At 42.1% G+C, this 27,410-nt stretch overlaps 1 protein-coding gene across 2 annotated transcripts in view; it reads left to right on the top strand.

Annotated features, from left to right (window-relative positions):
* The window catches only part of ADAM10 (ADAM metallopeptidase domain 10), an 853,517-nt gene that overhangs the window by 358,786 nt on the left and 467,321 nt on the right, over window positions 1-27,410 (top strand). For both annotated transcript variants that reach the window (XM_053717527.1, XM_053717526.1), the window contains exon 4: window positions 15,384-15,542. In XM_053717527.1, coding sequence (XP_053573502.1) covers window positions 15,384-15,542 — 159 coding nt within the window. The remainder of the gene's footprint in view (window positions 1-15,383; window positions 15,543-27,410) is intronic.

Below are 27,410 nucleotides of genomic sequence, written 5' to 3'. Positions count from 1 at the left end.
ACAGCAGCCCCCTGAAAGGATTACAGCTCATTCTACTAGAGCTGTGACTTCCACCTGGGCCTTTAAAAATGAGGCTTCTGTTTAACAGATTTGCAAAGCGGCGACTTGATCTTCGCTTCATACCTTTTCAAAATTTTACAAATTTGATACTCTTGCTTCTTCGGAGGCTATTTTTGGGAGAAATGTTCTACAGGCAGTGGTCCTTTCCGTTTAAGTACCTGCCTTGTCCCTCCCTTCATCCGTGTACTTTAGCTTTGGTATTGGTATCCCACAAGTAATGGATGATCCGTGGACTGGATACACCTAACAAGAGAGAACATAATTTATGCTTACCTGATAAATTTATGTCTCTTGTGATGTATCCAGTCCACTGCCCGCCCTGTACTTTTTAAGGCAGGTCTAAATTTTAAACTACAGTCACCACTGCACCCTATGGTTTCTCCTTTCCCGGCTAGTTTCGTTCGAATGACTGGATATGGCAGTTAGGGGATATATAGCAGCCAATCAGATTCAATCAGATTCAAGTTCAATCCGATTGGCTGATCCAATCAGCCAATCAGATTGAGCTCGCATTCTATTGACTGATCGGAACAGCCAATAGAATGCGAGCTCAATCTGATTGGCTGATGGAGCCGCTCGTCATCGGATGAAGATAGAAGATGCCGCTTGGATGAAGATGGTAGCCGGTCCGGATCTCCTCTTCTGCCCGGATAGGATGAAGACTTTGGAGCCTCTTCTGTACTTCTTCTTGCCGCTTGATAGAAGACTTCAGATGGATCTCCAGCCCCCGCTTGGGCTTGGATGAAGATTTCAAAACCTCCTCTGGACGGATCGGGGTGATACCTGGCGTGGTGAAGATAAGGTAGGAAGATCTTCAGGGGCTTAGTGTTAGGTTTATTTAAGGGGAGTTTGGGTTAGATTAGGGGTATGTGGGTGGTGGCTTGTAATGTTGGGGGGGTTATTGTGTTTAATTTTACAGGCAAAAGAGCTGAATTCTTTGGGGCATGCCCCGCAAAAGGCCCTTTTAAGGGCTGGTAAGGTAAAAGCTTTTCTATTTTAATTTTAGAATAGGGTAGGGCATTTTTTTATTTTGGGGGGCTTTGTTATTTTATTAGGGGGCTTAGAGTAGGTGTAATTAGTTTAAAATTGTTGTAATATTTTTATTATGTTTGTAATTAATTATTATAATAGGAGCCTCTAACGCTGGTTTTGACGGCTAACGCCAAACTCTAAATCTAGCCGATAGTTTGTCCTGTTCTCGCTGAATACGGCTTGTTAGCAATAGAAACTGTATGCTGTTTTACTGCTCCTTATCAATGCAGGCTTAGTTGCAGTGACGTATGATATGACGAGTAGGGGGTTTCGCGCATGTGCATATCAGCAAGAATCCGCCATCTTGATAACCTGGATTATGGCTCTCGATTTGCAGGATATTTCAGTTATTGCAGTTATTGGCTGTCGTTGGGTTTGGAATTCAATACATTTTCGGAATCGGATTTCTCATAATGGGTAAACGTATGCAATGCAATGAAAATTACAATTAGAGATTACTTTTTTTCTGGGTTTAGTGTTCCTTTAAGGACTAGTATTTTTCTCATGATTGAGAAGTGCAGTCAGGTTAAGCCTTTTTATTTACTTTAGAAGAACTAGCTGTGTCCTTAAAGTGTCAGTACATATTTGCATATTTAATATTGAAATGGTTATTAAAATAATTATTTTATGTTTGGAAGTACAAATTGCTTCTCTGGAAAATTCGGTGCTTGTTGCTTAAGTTGTTACTTTCTCAGGGTGAGATAAGTTGTTGCTACTGAAACGCATGTCTCTTAGGATGATGCTGTTCTAACAATGTAACCGCTTTCTCATACGTCCCAGGCCTCATGGTCATCACACCCAGTGCTCTGTGGTTCCTCTTAATCTCCTTTAGAAGTTATGTGCCTAAAGAAATTGCAGCTCAAGTACCCCTTGCTTTGCTAGTCTGCCAGGCTATGGGGAAATCTTGTTCAGACAAGAAGTCTACCTGTGGCTTAGCAGTACAAGCTAGGCTTTATAGTTTTGCAGTTGCAGGTTCAATATTTTATTTTTCCTCCAATTCCACGCTTCTGGCGTTTCCTTTCAGGGATGAGACCTTGTTTGTACAGAATTGTTTCCTGACATTACGGGTGAAAAAGGTTTTTCTTCCACTCGTCAAGAGAGTAAGTCTTGTTTCTTGGAGTCCTATCTAAGATTTACTCCCAGGGGCAGATTTCTCATTCTAGAGTATCTGCAGTCCAGGTATGCTAAGAGGTTTTCCTTAAACTGTGTTCAGGTCCTTCCTCTCTAGGAGTGATAGTTCCGGTCCCAGTCTGGGAACGAAATCTAGGTATTTCCCTCAAGTTTCTCAGGTTTTGTCCTCCAAAGTAGTATCCATTCTCCTTTGGTTCAAGAGGCCTGTTCAGAGCGAATGTAGACCTGAAGGATGTGTTTTTATTGTTCCCATTATCGGGATCTTCTCAAGTTTGAATCTTGTCATCCTAGAAAGGCCTTTAGGTCTTGAGGTATTTCAAGGGTGGTCTTCTACAGGTGTCATCCTTATTCGAGCACTCTATCTTTCACAAGATCTTGTCCAATCTTCTTTCCCATCGATGGAAAATTAATCTGAAGAAGAGTTCCTTTGTCCCATCTACAAGGGTGATTTGTTTGGGGCCTTTAATAGTTTCTCTATCATAGGAGAAGATTCTAACAGAGGTCAGATAATCAAGGATTATTCCTTTTTCTTTTCTTTCACTGCAGTCCTCTGTCCGGCCAACAGTGAGCTCTTGTGGTCTGGCAATCCAAAAGGTTGGGAGTTTGGATCCAGCTGCAGTTGTTTTTACTTTCACTTTTCCGTGACTCTATGTATTAAGGGCATTGGTCTGATGGTTATGTTGGGCATCATTCCCTTTGCTAATTTCCATAGAATGAAGAATATTTTAGGTCAGTTAACAAGAGTCTCTATCCCATAGTGGTTTCTCAGGAGTAGTTGTCTCAGGGCGTGTTCTTCTAGAGACATACCTGGGTGTTTTGACCACGGACACCATCCTGCTGGGCTGGGAATCAGTCTGGATCTTGTTTAAGAGCAGGGATTATGGACTCTGAAGTGTCTGCTCTCCTCTCTAATATGCTCTGATGACTTGGCCTTAGTTGTCCTTAGCCGGGTTCCAGTCGGACAATATCACCTCAATGGTTTCATCAACCACCAGGGAGGAACTCGGAGTTCCTTTGGCTTGTAGGAGGTGACTTTGATTGTTCAGTGGGCGGAAGCTCACAATGTTTGTCGATTTGCAGTCCACATTCCAGGAGTGGACTACTGGGAAGCGACTTTCCTGAGCAGATAGACTTTTCTCTTGGGAAGTGGGAATTCCTTCAGGAGGTGTTCTCCACCTTAACCCTCAAATGGGGGGTGCCGGAGTTGATTTTGACAACGTTTAGGGAAATTGCCAAGTTGCCTAGGTAAGGTTTATGGTCAAGAGATCCACGGGCAGTTCTGATAGATGTTTTGGAGGTTCCTTGGGATTTCAGGCTGGCTTTCCTGTTTCATCCGTTTCCTCTCCTTCCACGAGTCTTTGATCGTATCAATAGGAGAGAGCGGCGGTCATCCTATTAGCCATTGCGGGACCTCACAGGATCTAGTGTGCAGACCTAGTGGAGAGGTCTTTTCTTCCACCTTGGAGACTGCCTCTGAGGAAGGATTTTCTGATTCGAGGTCCCTTCTTTCATCCATTTTTCTTTCTCTGAAGCGGACTACTTGGAGGTCGAACCCTTAGTTTTGTCTAAGCGGGCGGTCATTGAGACCTTGATTCAGGCTTCGAAGCCTGTTTCGAGAAAGAATTACCATAAGATATTTAATAAATGTATTTATTGGTGTGACTCCAAAGGCGTCTTAGAGTAGAGTCAGGATTTTTAGCATTTTTTTCTTCAGGAAGGTCTGGGGAGAGGTTTTGTCAGTAAGTCCTCTGAAGGGTCAGATTCCTGCATGATCTTTTTGTTGCATAAGTGTCTGGCGGACGTGCCGGATGTGCAATCCTTTTGTCGGGCTCTGGTCAGAATCAGGCCTGTATTTAAATCGGTTGCTATAGGACATCTCTAAAGGGCTCTTAGGCTTTCCAAAATCATTTGTTGGGGAAGGTAGGCCCACAGCAAGGCTGTGGCAGTTTGGTGTCACTGTTAAAAAACGTCTATCTTTTTTTGATCCGTTTTTTGAACTAAGGGGTTAATCAACCATTTGCAAGTGGGTGCAATGCTCTGTTGGCTTATTATACACACTGTAAAAAAATTCGTTTGATTTACTGCCTTTTTTCACTGTTTTTCAAATTCTGACAAAATTTGTTTCTCTTAAAGGCACAGTACCGTTTCTTATATTTTCTTGTTAACTTGATTTAAAGTGTTTTCCAAGCTTGCTAGTCTCATTGCTAGTCTGTACAAACATGTCTGACATAGAGGAAACTCCTTGTTCATTATGTTTAAAAGCCATTGTGGAACCCCCTCTTAGAATGTGTACCAAATGTACTGATTTCACTTTAAGCAATAAAGATCATATTCTGTCTTTTTAAAAAATTTATCACCAGAGGAATCTGACGAGGGAAAAGTTATGCCGACTAACTCTCCCCACGTGTCAGATCCTTTGACTCCCGCTCAAGGGACTCACGCTCAAATGGCGCCAAGTACATCTAGGGCGCCCATAGCGTTTACTTTACAAGACATGGCGGCAGTCATGGATAATACACTGTCAGCGGTATTAGCCAGACTACCTGAATTTAGAGGAAAGCAAGATAGCTCTGGAGTTAGACGAAATACAGAGCATACTGACGATTTAAGAGCTATGTCTGATACTGCCTCACAATATGCAGAAGCTGAAGAAGTAGAGCTTCTTTCTGTGGGTGATGTTTCTGACTCAGGGAAGATGATGCAACCTGATTCTGATATCTCTACATTTAAATTTAAGCTTGAACACCTCCGCGTGTTACTCAGGGAGGTTTTAGCTGCTCTGAATGACTGTGATACAATTGCAGTGCCAGAAAAATTGTGTAGACTGTATAAATACTATGCAGTGCCGGTGTGCACTGATGTTTTTCCAATACCTAAAAGGTTTACAGAAATTATTACTAAGGAATGGGATAGACCAGGTGTGCCGTTCTCTCCCCCTCCTATTTTTAGAAAAATGTTTCCAATAGACGCCACCACACGGGACTTATGGCAGACAGTTCCTAAGGTGGAGGGAGCAGTTTCTACTCTAGCAAAGACTACCACTATCCCTGTCGAGGACAGTTGTGCTTTCTTAGATCCAATGGATAAAAAGTTAGAGGGTTACCTTAAGAAAATGTTTTTTCAACAAGGTTTTATACTACAGCCCCTTGCATGCATTGCTCCTGTCACTGCTGCTGCGGTATTCTGGTTTGAGTTTCTGGAAGAGGCTTTACAGGTAGCGACTCCATTGGATGACATACTTGACAAGCTTAGAGCACTTAAGCTAGCCAATTCTTTTGTTTCTGATGCCATTGTTCATTTGACTAAACTAACAGCTAAGAATTCTGGTTTTGCTATCCAGGCGCGCAGAGCGCTATGGCTTAAATCATGGTCAGCTGACGTTACTTCAAAGTCTAAGCTGCTTAACATTCCCTTCAAGGGGCAGACCCTATTTGGGCCTGGTTTGAATGAGATTATTGCTGATATCACTGGAGGAAAAGGTCATGCCCTTCCTCAGGATAGGTCCAAATCAAGGGCCAAACAGTCTAATTTTCGTGCCTTTCGAAACTTCAAGGCAAGTGCGGCATCAACTTCCTCTAATGCAAAACAAGAGGGAACTTTTGCTCAGTCCAAGACGGTCTGGAGACCTAACCAGACCTGGAACAAGGGTAAGCAGGCCAAAAAGCCTGCTGCTGCCTCTAAGACAGCATGAAGGAACGGCCCCCTATCCGGTAACGTATCTAATAGGGGGCAGACTTTCGCTCTTCGCCCAGACAAGACCTCCTAGTTATGGGAGTGATCCATCCAGTTCCAATGGAGGAACAGGGACAGGGGTTTTACTCAAATCTGTTTGTGGTTCCCAAAAAAGAGGAAACCTTCAGACCAATTTTGGATCTAAAGATCTTAAACAAATTCCTCAGAGTTCCATCATTCAAGATGGAGACTATTCGTACCATCCTACCTATGATCCAGGAGGGTCAATACATGACTACAGTGGATTTAAAGGATGCTTATCTTCACATTCCGATACACAAAGATCATCATCGGTTTCTCAGGTTTGCCTTCCTAGACAGGCATTACCAGTTTGTAGCTCTTCCCTTTGGGTTAGCTACAGCCCCAATAATTTTTACGAAGGTTCTGTGGTCGCTTCTGGCGGTCCTAAGGCCGCGGGGCATAGCAGTGGCCCCTTATTTAGACGACATCCTGATTCATGCGTCAAACTTCCAAGTTGCCAAGTCTCATACGGACATAGTGTTGGCATTTCTGAGGTCGCATGGGTGGAAGGTGAACGAGGAAAAGAGTTCTCTTTTCCCCCTCACAAGAGTTTCCTTCCTAGGGACTCTGATAGATTCTGTAGAAATGAAAATTTACCTGACGGAGTCCAGGTTATCAAAACTTCTAAATTCCTGCCGTGTTCTTTATTCCATTCCTCGCCCTTCGGTGACTCAGTGCATGGAAGTAATCGGCTTAATGGTAGCGGCAATGGACATAGTGCCGTTTGCACGCCTACATCTCAGACCGCTGCAACTCTGCATGCTCAGTCAGTGGAATGGGGATTACACAGATAATGTCCCCTCTACTAAATCTGGATCAAGAGACCAGTGATTCTCTTCTCTGGTGGCTATCTCGGATCCATCTGTCCAAAGGTATGACCTTTCGCAGGCCAGATTGGACAATTGTAACGACAGATGCCAGCCTTCTAGGTTGGGGTGCAGTCTGGAACTCCCTGAAGGCTCAGGGATCGTGGACTCAGGAGTCACTCCTTCCAATAAACATTTTGGAACTAAGAGCGATATTCAATGCTCTTCAGGCTTGGCCTCAGCTAGCGACAATGAGGTTAATCAGATTTCAGTCGGACAACATCACGACTGTGGCTTACATCAACCATCAAGGGGGAACAAGGAGTTCCCTAGCGATGTTATAAGTCTCAAAGATAATTCGCTGGGTGGAGATTCACTCTTGCCACCTATCAGCTATCCATATCCCAGGTGTAGAGAACTGGGAGGCGGATTTTCTAAGTCGAAAGACTTTTCATCCGGGGGAGTGGGAACTCCATCCGGAGGTGTTTGCACAATTGGTTCATCGTTGGGGCAAACCAGAACTGGATCTCATGGCGTCTCGCCAGAACGCAGAGCTTCCTTGTTACGGATCCAGGTCCAGGGACCCCAAGGCAACGCTGATAGATGCTCTAGCAGCGCCTTGGTCCTTCAACCTGGCTTATGTGTTTCCACCGTTTCCTCTGCTCCCTCTTCTGATTGCCAAAATCAAGCAGGAGAGAGCATCAGTGATCTTGATAGCGCCTGCGTGGCCATGCAGGACTTGGTATGCAGATCTGGTGGACATGTCATCCTTTCCACCATGGATTCTGCCGCTGAGACAGGACCTTCTACTTCAAGGTCCTTTCAACCATCCAAATCTAATTTCTCTGAGGCTGACTGCCTGGAGATTGAACGCTTGATTTTATCAAAGTGTGGTTTCTCCGAGTCAGTCATTGATACCTTAATTCAGGCACGAAAGCCTGTCACCAGGAAAATCTATCATAAGATATGGCGTAAATATCTTTATTGGTGTGAATCCAAGGGCTACTCATGGAGTAAGGTCAGGATTCCCAGGATATTATTTTTTCTCCAAGAAGGATTGGAAAAAGGATTGTCAGCTAGTTCCTTAAAGGGACAGATTTCTGCACTATCTATTCTTTTGCACAAGCGTCTGGCGGATGTCCCAGACGTTCAGGCATTTTGTCAGGCTTTAGTTAGAATCAAGCCTGTGTTTAAACCTGTTGCTCCACTTTGGAGCTTAAATTTGGTTCTTAAAGTTCTTCAGGGGGTTCCGTTTGAACCTCTTCATTCCATAGATATCAAACTTTTATCTTGGAAAGTTCTTTTTTTGGTAGCTATTTCCTTGGCTCGTAGTTATCTGCCTTACAATGTGATTCTCCTTATCTGATCTTCCATGCAGATAAGGTAGTTCTGCGTACCAAACCTGGGTTTTTACCTAAGGTGGTATCTAATAAGAATATCAATCAAGAGATTTTTGTTCCGTCTTTGTGTCCTAATCCTTCTTCAAAGAAGGAACGTCTATTATACAATCTGGACGTGGTTCGTGCTTTAAAGTTTTACTTACAAGCTACTAAAGATTTTCGTCAAACATCTGCTTTGTTTGTTGTCTACTCTGGACAGAGGAGAGGTCAAAAGGCTTCGGCAACCTCTCTTTCTTTTTGGCTAAGAAGCATAATCCGCTTAGCCTATGAGACTGCTGGCCAGCAGCCTCCAGAAAGGATTACAGCTCATTCTACTAGAGCTGTGGCTTCCACATGGGCCTTTAAAAATGAGGCTTCTGTTGAACAGATTTGCAAGGCGGCGACTTGGTCTTCGCTTCATACTTTTTCAAAATTCTACAAATTTGATACTTTTGCTTCTTCTTAGGCTATTTTTGGGAGAAAGGTTTTACAGGCAGTGGTACCTTCCGTTTAAGTACCTGCCTTGTCCCTCCCTTCATCCGTGTACTTTAGCTTTGGTATTGGTATCCCACAAGTAATGGATGATCCGTGGACTGGATACACCTTACAAGAGAAAACATAATTTATGCTTACCTGATATTTTAAGGCAGGTATTTTTTTATTTTAAACTACAGTCACTACTGCACCCTATGGTTTCTCCTTTCTCTGCTTGTTTTCGGTTGAATGACTGGATATGGCAGTTAGGGGAGGTGCTATATAGCAGCTCTGCTGTTGGTGATCCTCTTGCAAATTCCTGTTGGGAAGGAGAATATCCCACAAGTAATGGATGATCCGTGGACTGGATACACCACAAGAGAAATAAATTTATCAGCTAAGCATAAATTATGTTTCTTCCCTGTGGGCTGTTAGGCTCGCGGGGGCAGAAAATGCTTCAATTTATTGCGTCATTTTTGGCGCAAACTTTTTTGGCGCAAAATTTTGTCATTTCCGGCGCCATAGTTGACGCCGGAAGTTTGTTCGTGGTTGCGTCATTTTTTGACGCATGTGTGTTAGACTTTTTTTGCGCCAAAAAATGTGGGCGTCGTTTTTCGGCGCCAGAGGATGTGGCGTCATACTTGGCGCCAAAAAATATGGGTGTTGTACTTGGTACCAATAATGTGGGCATCATACTTGTTTCCCCTTTTTTTCACATTATTTAAGTCTCACTTTTTCGTTGCTTCTGGTTGCTAGAGGCTTGTTTATTTTGCATTTTTTCCCATTCCTGAAACTGTCATTTAAGGAATTTGATAATTTTGCTTTATATGTTGTTTTTTCTATTACATATTGCAAGATGTCACAACCTGACCCTGGATCAGAATCTACTTCCGGAAAGACGCTGCCTGATGTTGGTTCTACCAAAGCTAAGTGCATTTGTTGTAAACTTTTGGTAACGGTTCCTCCGGCTGTAGTTTGTGTTAGTTGTCATGATAAACTTTCTAACGCAGATAAATGTCTCCATTAGTAATAATCCTTTACCTGTTGTTTTTCCTTCAACATCTAATGTTCAGGATGTCCCTGTTAATGTAAAAGAATTTGTTTCTAATTCTATTAGGAAGGCTCTGTCTGTTATTCCTTCTTCCAGTAAACGTAAAAGGTCTTTTTAAACTTCTCATATTTCAGATGAATTTTTAAGTGACCGCCATCATTCTGATTTATCTGTTTCTGATGAGGATCTATCTGGTTCAGAAGATTCTACCTCAGATATTGACACTGATAAGTCTTCATATTTATTTAAGATGGAGTTCATTCGTTCTTTACTTAAAGAAGTGTTGATTGCATTAGATATGGAGGAGTCTAGTCCTCTTGATACTAAATCTACTAAGCGTTTAAATTCGGTTTTTAAACCTCATGTAGTTATTCCAGAAGTTTTTCTAGTTCCTGATGCTATTTCAGAAGTAATTTCTAGGGAATGGAATAGTCTGGGTACTTCATTTACTCCTTCTCCAAGGTTTAAGAAATTGTACCCTGTGCCATCTGACAGATTAGAGTTTTGGGACAAAATCCCTAAAGTTGATGGGGCTATCTCTACTCTTGCTAAACGTACTACTATTCCTACGGCGGATAGTGCTTCCTTTAAGGATCCTTTAGATAGAAAGCTTGAATCCTTTCTAAGGAGAGCTTATTTATGTTAAGGTAATCTTCTTAGACCTGCTATTTCTTTGGCTGATGTTGCTGCAGCTTCCACTTTCTGGTTGGAGGCTTTAGCGCAACAAGTGTCAGACCATAATGCTTATAGCATTGTTAAACTCCTTCAACATGCTAATAACTTTATTTGTGATGCCATTTTTGATATCATTAGAATTGATGTCAGGTATATGTCTTTAGCTATTTTAGCTAGAAGAGCTTATGGCTTAAATCTTGGAATGCAGATATGACTTCTAAGTCAACATTGCTTTCTCTTTCTTTCCAAGGTAATAAATTATTTGGTTCACAGTTGGATTCTATAATTTCAACTGCTACTGGGGGGAAAGGAACCTTTTTGCCTCAGGACAAAAAATCTAAAGGTAAATATAGGGCTGCTAATCTATTCGTTCTTTTCGTCAGAATAAGGAACAGAAGCCTGACCCTTCCCCTAAAGGAATGGTTTCCGTTTGGAAACCTTCTCCAGTCTGGAATAAATCCAAGCCTTTTAGAAAGTCAAAATCGGCTCCCAAATCCGCATGAAGGTGTGGCCCTCATTCCAGCACAGCTGGTAGGGGGCAGGTTATGATTTTTCAAAGATATTTGCATCAATTCGATTCACAGTCTTTGGATTCAAAACATTGTTTCACAAGGGTACCGAATAGGTTTCAAGGTAAGACCGCCTGAGAAGATTTTTTCTCTCACGCATTCCAGTAAACTCAGTGAAGGCTCAGGCGTTTCTGAAATGTGTTTCAGACCTTGAGTTGGCTGGGGTAATTGTGCCAGTTCCAGTTCTGGAACAGGGTCTGGGGTTTTACTCAAATCTATTCATTGTGCCAAAGAAGGAGAATTCCTTCAGACCAGTTCTGGATCTAAAAATATTGAATCGTTATGTAAGGATACCAACATTCAAAATGGTGACGATAAGGACTATTCTGCCTTTTGTTCAGCAAGGGCATTATATGTCTACAATAGACTTACAGGATGCATATCTTCATATTCCAATTCATCCAGATCACTATCAGTTCCTGAGATTCTCTTTTCTAGACAAGCATTACCAGTTTGTTGCTCTTCCCTTTGGCCTAGCAACAGCTCCAAGGATCTTTTCAAAGGTTCTCGGTACCCTTCTCTCTGTAATCAGAGAACAGGGTATTGCGGTATTTCCTTATTTGGACGATATCTTGGTACTTGCTCAGTCTTTATATTCTGCAGAATCTCATACGAATCAACTTGTGTTGTTTCTTCAAAGACATGGTTGGAGGATTAATTTACCAAAGAGTTCCTTGATTCCTCAGACAAAGGTAACCTTTTTGGGTTTTCAAATAGATTGTGTCCATGACTTTGTCTCTAACAGAAAAGAGACGTCTGAAGTTGGTTTCAGCTTGTCGAAACCTTCAGTCTCAATCGTTCCCTTCGGTAGCTTTGTGCATGGAAATTCTAGGTCTCATGACTGCTGCATCGGACGCGATCCCTCTTGCTCGTTTTCACATGAGACCTTGCCAGCTTTGTATGCTGAACCAGTGGTGCAGGGATTATACAAAGATATCACAATTAATATCCTTAAATCCCAATGTTCGTTCTTCTCTGACTTGGTGGTTGAATCACCATCGTCTAATTCAAGGGGCCTCTTTTGTTTGTCCAACCTGGACTGTGATCTCAACAGATGCGAGTCTTTCAATTTGGGGAGCTGTATGGGGATCTCTGACAGCGCAGGGAGTTTGGGAATTTCAGGAGGCGAAATTACCAATCAACATTTTGGAACTCTGTGCGATTTTCAGAGCTCTTCAGTTCTGGCCTCTTCTGAAGAGAAGAATCGTTTGTTTTCAGACAGACAATGTCACAACCGTGGCGTATGTCAATCATCAAGGTGGGACTCACAGTCCTCAGGCTATGAGAGAAGTATCTCGGATACTTGTATGGGCGGAATCCAGCTCCTGTCTAATTTCTGCGGTTCACATCCCAGGTGTAGATAATTGGGAAGCGGATTATCTCAGTCGCCAGACGTTACATCCGGGCGAATGGTCTCTTCACCCAGAGGTTTTTCTTCAGATTGTTCAAATCTGGGGACTTCCAGAAGCAGTGGACGCATTGTCGCTTCCTTGGAATTATCAACCTGCTTATATCTTTCCGCCTCTAGTTCTTCTTCCAAAAGTGATTTCCAAAATTCTAATGGAACGTTCGTTTGTATTGCTGGTGGCTCCAGCATGGCCTCACAGGTTTTGGTATGCGGATCTCGTTCGGATGGCAAGTTGCCAACCTTGGACACTTTCGTTAAGGCCAGACCTATCCCAAGGCCCATTTTTTCATCAGGATCTCAAATCATTAAATTTGAAGGTATGGAGATTGAACGCTTGATTCTTAGTCATAAGGGTTTCTCTGACTCAGTGATTAATACTATGTTACAGGCTCATAAATCTGTGTCTAGAAAGATTTATTACCGAGTCTGGAAGACTTACATTTCTTAGTGTTCTTCTCATAAATTCTCTTGGCATTCTTTTAGAATTCCTAGAATTTTACAGTTTCTTCAGGATGGTTTGGATAAGGGTTTGTCTGCAAGCTCTTTGAAAGGTCAAATCTCTGCTCTTTCTGTTCTTTTTCACAGAAAGATTGCTAATCATCCTGATATTCATTGTTTTGTACAGGCTTTGGTTCATATCAAGCCTGTCATTAAGTCAATCTCTCCTCCTTGGAGTCTTATTTTTGTTCTGAGGGCTTTACAGGCTCCTCCGTTTGAACCTATGCATTCTCTGGATATTAAATTACTTTCTTGGAAAGTGTTGTTTCTTTTGGCCATCTCTTCTGCTAGAAGAGTTTCTGATTTATCTGCTCTTTCTTGTGAATCTCCTTTTCTTATTTTTCATCAGGATAAGGCGGTGTTGTGGACTTCATTTAAATTTTTACCTAAGGTTTTGAATTCTAACAACATTAGTAGAGAAATTGTTGTCCATTCATTGTGTCCTAATCCTAAGAATTCTCTGGAGAGATCTTTACATTCTTTGGATGTAGTAAGAGCTTTGAAATATTATGTTGAAGCTACTAAAGGTTTTAGAAAGACTTCTAGTCTACTTGTTATCTTTTCTGGTTCCAGGAAAGGTCAGAAGGCTTCTGCCATTTCTTTGGCATCTTGGTTAAAGTCTTTGATTTATCATGCTTATGTAGAGTCGGGTAAGTCCCCACCTCAAAGGGTTACAGCTCATTCTACTAGGTCAGTTTCTACTTCCTGGGCTTTTAGGAATGAAGCTTCTGTTGATCAAATTTGCAAAGCAGCAACTTGGTCGTCTTTGCATACTTTTACTAAATTCTACCATTTTTATGTTTTCTCTTCTTCAGAAGCAGTTTTTGGTAGAAAAGTACTTCAGACAGCTGTTTCAGTTTGATTCTGCTGCTTATTTCATTTTTTTGATTTGGGTTGTGGATTATTCTTTCAGCGGAATTGGCTGTCTTTATTTTATCCCTCCCTCTCTAGTGACTCTAGCGTGGAAGTTCCACATCTTGGGTATCTGCTATCCCATACGTCACTAGCTCATGGACTCTTGCTAATTACATGAAAGAAAACATAATTTATGTAAGAACTTACCTGATAAATTAATTTCTTTCATATTGGCAAGAGTCCATGAGGCCCACCCTTTTTGTGGTGGTTTTGATTTTTGTATAAAGCACAATTATTCCAATTCCTTATTTTTGATGCTTTCGCTCCTTTCTTATCACCCCACTTCTTGGCTATTCGTTAAACTGAATTGTGGGTGTGGTGAGGGGTGTATTTATGGGCATTTTGAGGTTTGGGAAACTTTGCCCCTCCTGGTAGGAATGTATATCCCATACGTCACTAGCTCATGGACTCTTGCTAATATGAAAGAAATGAATTTATCAGGTAAGTTCTTACATAAATTATGTTTTTCATAAAGAACGTTTGATGCACAACTTAGATGTTGTACAGGCTTTTAAATTGTATCTGCAGGCTATGAAGGACTTTCGTTAGTCTTCTGCATTGTTTTTCTGTTTTTCTATAAGAACACAAATGCCAGAAAGCTTCTGCTACTTCTCCTTCTTTCTGGTTGAGAAGAGTTATTCGTATGGCTTATGAGACTGCTGGTCAGCAGCCTCCTGAGAGAATTACAGCTCTCTCCACTTGGGTGGTGTCTTCTTCTGGGGCCTTCAAGAATAAGGCCTCTGTGGGACAGATTTGTAAGGATGCGTCTTTGTCTTCTTTGCACTCTCTTTCTAAATTTTCTAAATTGATTATTTTGCCTGGGCTGAGAATTCCTCTGGGAGAAAAGTTCTGCAAGCTGTGTTGCCTTCGGTTTGGGTTACCTGTCTTACCCTCCCTAATCATCTGTGTTCTCTAGCTTGGGTATTGATTTCTAACAGTAATTGATGATGATCCGTGAACTTGTCGTGTCTTAAGAAAGAAAACAAAATGTATGCTTATCTGATAAATTTGTTTCTTTCTTGACACGGCGAGTCCACACCCTCTCTGTTTTCAGACAGTTATTTTGTATAAACTTCAGGCACCTCCACCTTGTGTTATTTCACTCCATTTCCTTCGGTTGATCACTGGGGGTTGTGGGAAGGGAAGTGATAAACTGCTTTGCTGTGGTGCTCTTTGCCGCCTCCTGCTGGTCAGGAGTGATATTCCCGACAGTAATTGATGATGATCCGTGGACTCACCGTGTCAAGAAAGAAACAAATTTTTCAGGTATGCATAAATTTAGTTTTTTTCTGTTAAAGTTGGCTCCCAGACTTGAGACTCAACTTGAATGTATCTTGCAAGGAATTGAGACTCGACTTGAAGGTAGAGATTTGAAACTTGACTTGAGACTTGTATACATCACTGACAAATGGTTGCTAAATGTAGTGCTTTATGGAGAAATCTGTTTTTTTTTTTTAAATTTTTTTTTTTTTTTAAATTTTTTTTATAATTTCATTATTGGTTTGCATTATTCAGTAAAGTTTTTAATTTTTTTTTGTTTAGTTGACCAAATTAATTATCCATTACTTGTTCATCTATTTCTCCAATTAACTAATTAACAAGAACATGATTTTTTATGTTTTTTTTTAATAGGTGAACAGGGGACCATGAGCCATGGATCTGTAGTTAATGGTAGATTTGAAGGGTTCATACAGACACCCCAAGGAACTTTTTATGTAGAACCTTCAGAGCGATATTTCAAAGACAGATCTGTTCCATATCACTCAGTCATCTATCATGAGGAAGATATTCGTAAGTACCAATAATTTTTTTATAATATCAATGTGTATACTGCCTTTCTTGTACACCGTTTTTTTTTTTTTCCTTCTACAAGATACGAGTCCACGGATTTCATCCTTGTGGGATATTATCCTCCTAACAGGAAGTGGCAAAGAGCACCACAGCAGAGCTCTATATATAGCTCCTCCCTTCCCTCCACCCCCAGTCATTCTCTTTGCCAGTGTTTGTACTAGGAAGAGGTAAAGTGAGGTGTTAGTGCTAGTTTCTTCAATCAAGAAGTTTTTTATTTTAAATGGTACCCGTGAGTACTGTTTCCCTCAGGGGGATATGGAAGATGATTTCTGCCCTGAGGTTTATGATCTTAGCAGCTGTAACTAAGATCCATGTTGGTTACCACAGATCTGAAGGTAATACAGGAGACATCTTCAATGTGGAGACCGGTTCATGCTACAAGCAGCATTGAGGTATGTGCAGCCCTTTATTCTGAGGAGACTTGGTATATCAGATAATGGATGAAAATGTATTCCCTGTTAGGGAAGGAGTAAGCAGTAGACCTGTCATCAAGGGGGGTGTTACTGAAACCTATTCATTATTTTATTTTATTCAGTTGACATTTTTGGGCAAGGAGTTTATGACAGAGGCTGAAATACTCATTATAAAAAACACTGGGAGAAATGTTTTGCAGTTGGTTGTTATACATTCTGACAGTAGTGTATATTAGGGGTAAACATTTCCACATGGCTTGTATCGTAACCGCTCCTCCATGCAGTTGTTTGGGCCTACTCGGTCATCGGTCCTGATGGGCGGGGCTTCTTTTTGTGCTCTCAGACGCGCTCTGTATTCTGGCTAGGAAGCAGCAGGCATTAGCTCCGGTGGAGCTTAAACAGAGTTTTTTCCTCTCCGGATTGTTGTCGAGTCTTCTCGAAGTACCCTGGGGGCAGGTAGGCGCCACAGCAAAGCTGTGGCGAGGTGCAGAGGGTATTTTTTGCTGACTTTATTATAAATGTGGCTCTAAATACATTTTAGAAGTTAATCGTCCCCTTAATACTTGGGGTGCAATAATTTTTGGAAACTTTATTTAGGATTGGGTTAATTTTGGAAGTAAATTAACGGTTCACAACACTTTTGAAAAAATAGTTCGCTTTTTATTTTTTAAAGACACAGTACACGGAACCCCCTCTTACATTGTGTTCCTCTTGTACTGAAAGGGCCTTACATTGTAAAGAGCATATTCTAAATTAAGATAGTATGTCTAAGGATGATTCTCAGTCTGAAGAGAATCAGGGTATAACAAAGGGGTTTTTTGGTTAAGCACACCACAAAAGGACTGTTTAATCTTAACACACATATTGAGGGAGTGCTACCAAAGTGACCAAAACGATTACAAAACCACAAAAAGTAATGGTACACATCCAACCACTTAAGTCCACTCTTTAATGGCATATTTGTATATGCTTCTATCTGCCAAATATACTTACATAGCTTCTAATAAGATTGGGATAAACATCTCGCAATAATATTGGCTTATATTTGCGCTGCAAAAACAAATATACTTCTATCTGCTAAATATACTTACATAGTTAAAATAAAATTGGGATTAACATCTCGCAATAATATTGACTTATATTTATGCTGCAAATTTTTTTTATTTTGCTGTAAAAAATGCCTTTAAATTAAATGGAAAAACATTTTTTTGCAGCATAAATATAAGTCAATATTATTGTGAGATGTTACCCCAATCTTATTAGAAGCTATGTAAGTATATTTGGCAGACAGAAGCATATACAAATATGCCATGAAAGAGTGTACTTAAGTGGTTGGATGTGCACCATTACTTTTTGTTGTTTTGAGAATCAGGATATGCCATCCAATTCTCACCAAGTGTCACAACCTTTAACGCCCACACAAGCAACGCCAAGCACTTCTAGTGCATCTAATTCCTTTACTCTGCAGAAGCTGGCTGCAGTTATGTCAACTACCCTTACTGAGGTATTATCTAAATTACCAGTGTTACAGGGTATCCTCTGATGCTTTATTGGTTATTTCCGATGTACCCTCACAGTGTTCCGAGTTGGGGGTCAGGGAATTGCTGTCTGAGGGAGAAATTTCAGATTCAGGAAATGTGTTATCTCAGACAGATTCGGACGTAATGTCCTTTAAATTTAAGCTTGAACACCTCCGCCTGTTACTTCGAGAGGTTTTAGCGACTCTGGATGATTGATACCACCAGAGAAATTGTGTAAGATGGACAAATATCTAGAGGTGCCTACTTACACTGATGTTTTTCCAGTTCCTAAGAGAATTTCGGAAATTGTTAAAAAGGAATGGGATAGACCAGGTATACCGTTCTCTCCCCCTCCTAATTTAAAAAAAATGTTTCCTATTTCAGACGCCATTCGGGACTCTTGGCAGACGGTCCCTAAGGTGGAGGGAGCTATTTCTACCCTGGCTAAGCGTACAACTATTCCTATTGAGGACAGTTGTGCTTTCAAAGACCCTATGGATAAAAAGTTAGAGGGTCTTCTTAAGAAATTATTTGTTCATCAGGGTTTCCTTTTACAACCTACGGCTTGCATTGTTCCAGTAACTACCGCAGCAGCCTTTTGGTTTGAGGCCCTAGAAGAGTCTCTGAAGGTTGAGACTCCCTTAGATGACTTCCTAGACAGAATTAAGGCTCTCAAGCTAGCTAATTCTTTTATTACTGATGCCGCTTTACAAATTGCTAAACTAGCGGCGAAAAATGCAGGATTTGCCATTCTAGCACGTAGAGCACTATGGCTCAAATCTTGGTCTGCTTATGTGCCCTACCTCAGGATAAGTCTGCTAAGATGAGGGGTAAACAAAATAATTTTCCTTTCGAAACTTTAAAGGAGGACCCTCTGTTTCCTCTTCCTCCACAAAGCAGGAAGGGAATTTTGCTCAATCCAAGTCAGTCTGGAGACCCAACCAGGCTTGGAATAAAGCTAAACAATCCAAGAAGCCCGCTGCTGCTACAAAGACAGCATGAAGGGACGTCCCCCAATCCGGGACCGGATCTAGTAGGGGGCAGACTTTGTTTTTTTGCTCAGGCTTGGGCAAGAGACGTTCAGGACCTTTGGGCACTGGAAATCGTGACCCACGGGTATCAACTGGAATTCAAGGATTTTCTCCCAAGAGGGAGATTTCATCTTTCACGATTATCTGTAGATCAGATAAAAAGAGAGGCGTTCTTACGCTGTGTAAAAGACCTCTCTACCATGGGAGTAATTTGTCCCGTTCCAAAACTGGAACAGGGGCAGGTGTTTTACTCAAATCTTTTTGTGGTTCCCAAAAAAGAGGGAACTTTCAGACCCATTTTAGATCTCAAGTGTGTAAACAAATTTCTCAGAGTCCCATCATTCAAGATGGAGACTATACGGACAATCTTACCAATGATCCAGGAGGGTCAATTTATGACTACCGTGGACTTGAAGGATGCATACCTTCATATCCCTATTCACAAGGATCATCATCAGTTCCTAAGGTTTGCTTTCCTGGACAAACATTATCAGTTCTTGGCTCTTCCCTTCGGGTTGGCCACAGCACCCAGAATCTTCACAAAGGTTCTAGGGTCTCTTCTAGCGGTTCTCAGACCGCGGGACATAGCAGTGATGCCTTATCTGGACGATATTCTGATTCAGGCGACAAAGTCTCACACGGACATAGTATTGTCTTTCCTGAGAACTCACGGTTGGAAAGTGAACATAGAAAAGAGTTCACTAGTTCCACTGACAAGGGTCCCTTCTTGGGGACTCTGATAGACTCGGTAGAAATGAAAATATTTCTGACGGAGGTCAGAAAGATAAAGATTCTAAATACTTGCCTTGCACTTCGGTCCATTCCTCGGCCATTCAGTGGCTCAGTATATGGAGATCATTAGATTAATGGTAGCGGCAATGGACATCGTTCCGTTTTCCCGCTTTCATATCAGACCACTGCAGCTGTGCATGCTCGGACAGTGGAATGGGGACTATGCGAATTTATCTCCTCAGATAAATCTGGATCAAGAGACTCTCTTCTTTGGTGGTTGTCGCCGGATCATCTGTCCCAGGGGACTTGTTTCCGCACACCCTCATGGGTGATAGTGACAACGGACGCCAGCCTACTGGGCTGGGGTGCAGTCTGGAATTCCCTGAAGGCTCAGGGTGTTTGGACTCAAGTGGAGTCTCTACTTCCAATCAATATTCTGGAACTGAGAGCAATATTCAATGCGCTTCAGGCATGGCCTCCGTTGGCTTCGGACAAATTCATCAGATTCCAGTTGGACAACATCACGAGGGGGAACAAGGAGTTCCTTAGCGATGATAGAAGTATCCAAGATAATCCGATGGGCAGAGGCTCACTCTTGTTATCTGTCGGCAATTTACGTCTCAGGAGTAGAAAACTGGAAAGCGGATTTTCTAAGTCAGACTTTTCATCCGGGGAAGTGGGAACTCCATCCGGAGGTGTTTGCCTCATTGATTCGCCAATGGGGGGCAGACTGGAACTGGATCTGGTGGCATCTCGTCAGAATGCCAAACTTCCATGTTACGGATCCAAGTCAAGGGATACCCAGGCCGAACGGATAGATGCCCTGGCAGTGCCTTGGTTGTTCAGCCTAGCTTATGTGTTTCCACTATTTACTCTCCTTCCACACGTGATTGCTAGAATCAAACAGGAGAGAGTTTCCGTAATCTTGATGGCGCCTGTGTTGCCACGCAGGACTTGGTATGCAGATCTAGTGGACATGTCCTCTCTGCCACCGTGGAAACTTTCTTTGAGACAGGACCTTCTCATTCAAGGTCCTTTCCAACATCCAAATCTAATTTCTCTGCAGCTGACTGCTTGGAGATTGAACGCTTGATTCTATAAGCAAGGTTTCTCTGATTCGTTCGATACTTTGATACAGGCTCGGAAGCCTGTCACTCGAAATCATAAGATATGGCATAAATATCTTTATTGGTGTGAATCCAAGGGTTACTCATGGAGTAAAATTAGGATTCGCAGGATTCTGTCTTTTCTCCAAGAAGGATTGGAGAAAGGGTTATCAGCAAGTTCCTTAAAGGGACAAATTTCTGCTTTGTCAATTTTGCTTCACAAACGTTTGGCAGATGTGCCAGATGTTCAGTCTTTTTGTCAGGCTCTAACTAGATTTAAGCCTGTATTTAGACCAATTACTCCTCCCTTGAATTTAGTTCTTCGAGTTCTTCAAGGGGTTCCGTTTGAACCCATGCATTCCATAGATATTAAATTGTTATCTTGGAAAGTTCTATTTCTTCTGCTCGAAGAGTTTCTGAGCTTTCAGCGTTAGTGTGATTCGCCTTATCTTATCTTCCGTTCTGATAAGGTGGTTTTACGTACCAAACGTGGATTTCTTCCTAAGGTTGTTTCTAATAAGAATATTAATCAGGAAATTGTTGTTCCTTCTTTGTGTCCTAATCCTTCTTCTAAGAAGGAGCGTCTGTTACATAACCTGGACGTGGTCCGTGCCTTAAAGTTTTACTTACAGGCAATCATCTTCATTATTCATTGTTTATTCTGGAAAGCGTAGGGGTCAGAAAGCTACGGCTACCTCCCTTTCTTTTTGATTGAGAGGTATCATTCGCGTGGCATATGAGACTGCTGGACAGCAGCCTCCTGAAAGAATTACGGCTCATTCTACTAGGGCTGTAGTAGCTTCCACATGGGCATTTAAAAATGATGCATCTGTTGAACATATTTGTAAGGCTGCGACTTGGTCGTCCCTTCATACTTTTTCCAAATTTTCCAAATTTTATACTTTTGCTTCTTCTGAGGCTGTTTTTGGGAGAAAAGTTCTTCAAGCAGTGGTGCCTTCCGTTTAGCTCTCTGTCTTGTCCCTCCCTTTCATCCGTGTCCTGTAGCTTTGGTATTGTATCCCACAAGTAAGGATGAAATCCGTGGACTCGTATCTTGTAGAAGAAAAGGAAATTTATGCTTACCTGATAAATTGATTTCTTCTACGATACGAGTCCACAGCCCTCCCTGTCATTTTTTAAGACAGATTATATTTCTCCAACATAGGTGTGTCCGGTCCACGGCGTCATCCTTACTTGTGGGATATTCTCTTCCCCAACAGGAAATGGCAAAGAGCCCAGCAAAGCTGGTCACATGATCCCTCCTAGGCTCCGCCTTCCCCAGTCATTCTCTTTGCCGTTGCACAGGCAACATCTCCACGGAGATGGCTTAGAGTTTTTTGGTGTTTAAATGTAGTTTTTATTCTTCAATCAAGAGTTTATTTTAAAATAGTGCTGGTATGTTCTATTTACTCTGAAACAGAAAAGAGATGAAGATTTCTGTTTGTAAGAGGAAAATGATTTTAGCAACCGTTACTAAAATCGATGGCTGTTTCCACACAGGACTGTTGAGAGGAATTAACTTCAGTTGGGGGAAACAGTGAGCAGACTTTTGCTGCTTGAGGTATGACACATTTCTAACAAGACTTGGTAATGCTGGAAGCTGTCATTTTCCCTATGGGATCCGGTAAGCCATTTTTATTAAATAAGAATAAAGGGCTTCACAAGGGCTTTAAAGACTGGTAGACATTTTTCTGGGCTAAAACGATTGATTTATAAGCATTTTTAATAGTTTATAGCTTTGAGGAGTTATTTTATTCTTGGGAATTATGTTAAAGAAACGGCAGGCACTGTATTGGACACCTTTTTCACTGGGGGCCTTCTCTAATCATAGCAGAGCCTCATTTTCGTGCCACTAATGCGCAGTTGTTTTTGGGAAGCAAGGCATGCAGATGCATGTGTGAGGAGCTCAGATACATAGAAAAAGCTTACTGAAGGCGTCATTTGGTATCGTATTCCCCTCTGGGCTTGGTTGGGTCTCAGCAAAGCAGATACCAGGGACTGTATAGGGGTTAAATATAAAAACGGCTCCGGTTCCGTTATTTTAAGAGTTAAAGCTTTCAAATTTGGTGTGCAATACTTTTAAGGCTTTAAGACACTGTGGTGAAATTTTGGTGAATTTTGAACAATTCCTTCATACTTTTTCACATATTCAGTAATAAAGTGTGTTCTGTTTAAAATTTAAAGTGACAGTAACGGTTTTATTTTAAAACGTTTTTTGTACTTTGTTAACATGTCTGAACTATCAGATAGACTATGTTCTGTATGTGAGGAAGCCAAGGTTCCTTCTCATTTAAATAGATGTGATGTATGTGACAAACAATTTAGAGAAAATGATGCCCAAGATGATTCCTCAAGTGAGGGGAGTAAGCATGGTACTGCATCATCCCCTCCTTCGTCTACGCCAGTCTTGCCCACACAGGAGGCCCCTAGTACATCTAGTGCGCCAATACTCCTTACTATGCAACAATTAACGGCTGTAATGGATAATTCTATCAAAAACATTTTAGCCAAAATGCCCACTTATCAGCGAAAGCGCGACTGCTCTGTTTTAGAAAAAAATGAAGAGCATGAGGACGCTGATGATAATGGTTCTGACATGCCCCTACACCAGTCTGAGGGGGCCAGGGAGGTTTTGTCTGAGGGAGAAATTTCAGATTCAGGGAAAATTTCTCAACAAGCTGAACCTGATGTGATTACATTCAAATTTAAATTGGAACATCTCCGCGCTCTGCTTAAGGAGGTGTTGTCTACTCTGGATGATTGTGACAATTTGGTCATTCCAGAGAAATTATGTAAGATGGACAAGTTCCTAGAGGTCCCGGGGCCCCCCGAAGCTTTTCCTATACCCAAGCGGGTGGCGGACATTGTAAACAAAGAATGGGAAAGGCCCGGCATACCTTTTGTCCCTCCCCCTATATTTAAGAAATTGTTTCCTATGGTCGACCCCAGAAAGGACTTATGGCAGACAGTCCCCAAGGTCGAGGGGGCGGTTTCTACTCTAAACAAACGCACTACTATCCCTATAGAAGATAGTTGTGCTTTCAAAGATCCTATGGATAAAAAATTAGAGGGTTTGCTTAAAAAGGTGTTTGTTCAGCAAGGTTACCTTCTACAACCAATTTCATGCATTGTTCCTGTCACTACAGCAGCGTGTTTCTGGTTCGATGAACTAGAAAAGTCGCTCGATAAAGATTCTTCTTATGAGGAGATTATGGACAGAGTTCACGCTCTTAAATTGGCTAACTCTTTTACTTTAGACGCCACTTTGCAATTAGTTAGATTAGCGGCGAAAAATTCAGGGTTTGCTATTGTGGCGCGCAGAGCGCTTTGGCTAAAATCTTGGTCAGCGGATGCGTCTTCCAAGAACAAATTGCTTAACATACCTTTCAAGGGGAAAACGCTGTTTGGCCCTGACTTGAAAGAGATTATTTCAGATATCACTGGGGGTAAGGGCCACGCCCTTCCTCAGGACAGGTCTTTTAAGGCTAAAAATAAACCAAATTTTCGTCCCTTTCGCAGAAACGGACCAGCCTCAAGTTCTACATCCTCTAAGCAAGAGGGTAATACTTCTCAAACCAAGCCAGCCTGGAGGCCAATGCAAGGCTGGAACAAAGGTAAGCAGGCCAAGAAACCTGCCACTGCTACCAAGACAGCATGAGATGTTGGCCCCCGATCCGGGACCGGATCTGGTGGGGGGCAGACTTTCTCTCTTCGCTCAGGCTTGGGCAAGAGATATTCTGGATCCTTGGGCGCTAGAAATAGTCTCCCAAGGTTATCTTCTGGAATTCAAGGAGCTACCCCCAAGGGGGAGGTTCCACAGGTCTCAATTGTCTTCAGACCACATAAAAAGACAGGCATTCTTACATTGTGTAGAAGACCTGTTAAAAATGGGAGTGATTCATCCTGTTCCATTAGGAGAACAAGGGATGGGATTCTACTCCAATCTGTTCATAGTTCCCAAAAAAGAGGGAACATTCAGACCAATCTTAGATCTCAAGATCCTAAACAAATTTCTCAAGGTTCCATCGTTCAAAATGGAAACCATTCGGACAATTCTTCCTACCATCCAGGAAGGTCAATTCATGACCACGGTGGATTTAAAGGATGCGTATCTACATATTCCTATCCACAAGGAACATCATCGGTTCCTAAGGTTCGCCTTTCTGGACAAGCATTACCAGTTTGTGGCACTTCCATTCGGATTAGCCACTGCTCCAAGAATTTTCACAAAGGTACTAGGGTCCCTTCTAGCGGTGCTAAGACCAAGGGGCATTGCAGTAGTACCTTACTTGGACGACATACTGATTCAAGCGTCGTCTCTACCACAAGCAAAGGCTCATACGGACATTGTCCTGGCCTTTCTCAGATCTCACGGGTGGAAAGTGAACGTAGAAAAAAGTTCTCTATCTCCGTCAACAAGAGTTCCCTTCTTGGGAACAATAATAGACTCCTTAGAAATGAGGATTTTTCTGACAGAGGCCAGAAAATCAAAACTTCTAAGCTCTTGTCAAGTACTTCATTCTGTTCTTCTTCCTTCCATAGCGCAGTGCATGGAAGTAATAGGTTTGATGGTCGCGGCAATGGACATAGTTCCTTTTGCGCGAATTCATCTAAGACCATTACAACTGTGCATGCTCAGTCAGTGGAATGGGGATTATACAGACTTGTCTCCGACGATACAAGTAGATCAGAGGACCAGAGATTCACTCCGTTGGTGGCTGACCCTGGACAACCTGTCACAAGGGATGAGCTTCCGCAGACCAGAGTGGGTCATTGTCACGACCGACGCCAGTCTGGTGGGCTGGGGCGCGGTCTGGGAACCCCTGAAAGCTCAGGGTCTTTGGTCTCGGGAAGAATCTCTTCTCCCGATAAATATTCTGGAACTGAGAGCGATATTCAATGCTCTCAAGGCTTGGCCTCAGCTAGCAAAGGCCAAATTCATACGGTTTCAATCAGACAACATGACGACTGTTGCGTATATCAACCATCAGGGGGGAACAAGGAGTTCCCTGGCGATGGAAGAAGTGACCAAAATAATTCAATGGGCGGAGACTCACTCCTGCCAATTTCATCCGGGGGAGTGGGAACTCCATCCGGAAATCTTTGCCCAAATAATTCAATTGTGGGGCATTCCAGACATGGATCTGATGGCGTCTCGTCAGAACTTCAAGGTTCCTTGCTACGGGTCCAGATCCAGGGATCCCAAGGCGACTCTAGTGGATGCACTAGTAGCACCTTGGAGCTTCAACCTAGCTTATGTGTTCCCACCGTTTCCTCTCATTCCCAGGCTGGTAGCCAGGATCAAACAGGAGAGGGTATCGGTGATCTTGATAGCTCCTGCGTGGCCACGCAGGACTTGGTATGCAGATCTGGTGAATATGTCATCGGCTCCACCATGGAAGCTACCTTTGAGACAGGACCTTCTTGTTCAAGGTCCGTTCGAACATCCGAATCTGGCCTCACTCCAACTGACTGCTTGGAGATTGAACGCTTGATTTTATCAAAGCGAGGGTTCTCAGATTCTGTCATTGATACTCTTGTTCAGGCCAGAAAGCCTGTAACTAGAAAAATCTACCATAAAATATGGAAAAAATATATCTGTTGGTGTGAATCTAAAGGATTCCCATGGAACAAGATAAAAATTCCTAAGATTCTATCCTTTCTACAAGAGGGTTTGGAGAAAGGATTATCTGCAAGTTCTTTGAAGGGACAGATTTCTGCTTTATCTGTTTTACTTCACAAAAAGCTGGCGGCTGTGCCAGATGTTCAAGCTTTTGTTCAGGCTCTGGTTAGAATCAAGCCTGTTTACAAACCTTTGACTCCTCCTTGGAGTCTCAATTTAGTTCTTTCAGTTCTTCAGGGGGTTCCGTTTGAACCCCTACATTCCGTTGATATCAAGTTATTATCTTGGAAAGTTTTGTTTTTGGTTGCAATTTCTTCTGCTAGAAGAGTTTCAGAGTTATCTGCTCTGCAGTGTTCTCCTCCTTATCTGGTGATCCATGCAGATAAGGTGGTTTTGCGTACTAAACCTGGTTTCTTTCATGTAATTAACAAGAGTCCATGAGCTAGTGACGTATGGGATATACATTCCTACCAGGAGGGGCAAAGTTTCCCAAACCTTAAAATGCCTATAAATACACCCCTCACCCCACCCACAAATCAGTTTTTACAAACTTTGCCTCCAAGGGAGGTGGTGAAGTAAGTTTGTGCTAGATTCTACGTTGATATGCGCTCCGCAGCAAGTTGGAGCCCGGTTTTCCTCTCAGCGTGCAGTGAATGTCAGAGGGATGTGAGGAGAGTATTGCCTATTGAATGCAGTGATCTCCTTCTACGGGGTCTATTTCATAAGGTTCTCTGTTATCGGTCGTAGAGATTCATCTCTTACCTCCCTTTTCAGATCGACGATATACTCTTATATTTACCATTTCCTCTACTGATTCTCGTTTCAGTACTGGTTTGGCTTTCTACAAACATGTAGATGAGTGTCCTGGGGTAAGTAAGTCTTATTTTCTGTGACACTCTAAGCTATGGTTGGGCACTTTATTTATAAAGTTCTAAATATATGTATTCAAACATTTATTTGCCTTGACTCAGAATGTTCAACTTTCCTTATTTCCAGACAGTCAGTTTCATATTTGGGATTATGCTTTAAATTATCATATTTTGTCTTACCTCAAAAATTTGACTTTTTTCCCTGTGGGCTGTTAGGCTCGCGGGGGCTGAAAATGCTTCATTTTATTGCGTCATTTTTGGCGCGGATTTTTTTGGCGCAAAAATTCATTTCCGTTTCCGGCGTCATACGTGTCGCCGGAAGTTGCGTCATTTTTTGACGTTATTTTGCGCCAAAAATGTCGGCGTTCCGGATGTGGCGTCATTTTTGGCGCCAAAAGCATTTAGGCGCCAAATAATGTGGGCGTCTTATTTCTCCTTCTAGTAAACGTAAAAAGTCTTTTAAATCTTCTCTCTCTACAGATGAATTTTTAAATGAACACCATCATTCTGATTC

This window comes from Bombina bombina, chromosome 6 (genome assembly GCF_027579735.1).
Source record: "Bombina bombina isolate aBomBom1 chromosome 6, aBomBom1.pri, whole genome shotgun sequence".
Classification (NCBI taxonomy): domain Eukaryota; kingdom Metazoa; phylum Chordata; class Amphibia; order Anura; family Bombinatoridae; genus Bombina; species Bombina bombina.
This window is presented reverse-complemented; position numbering and strand designations above follow the sequence as displayed.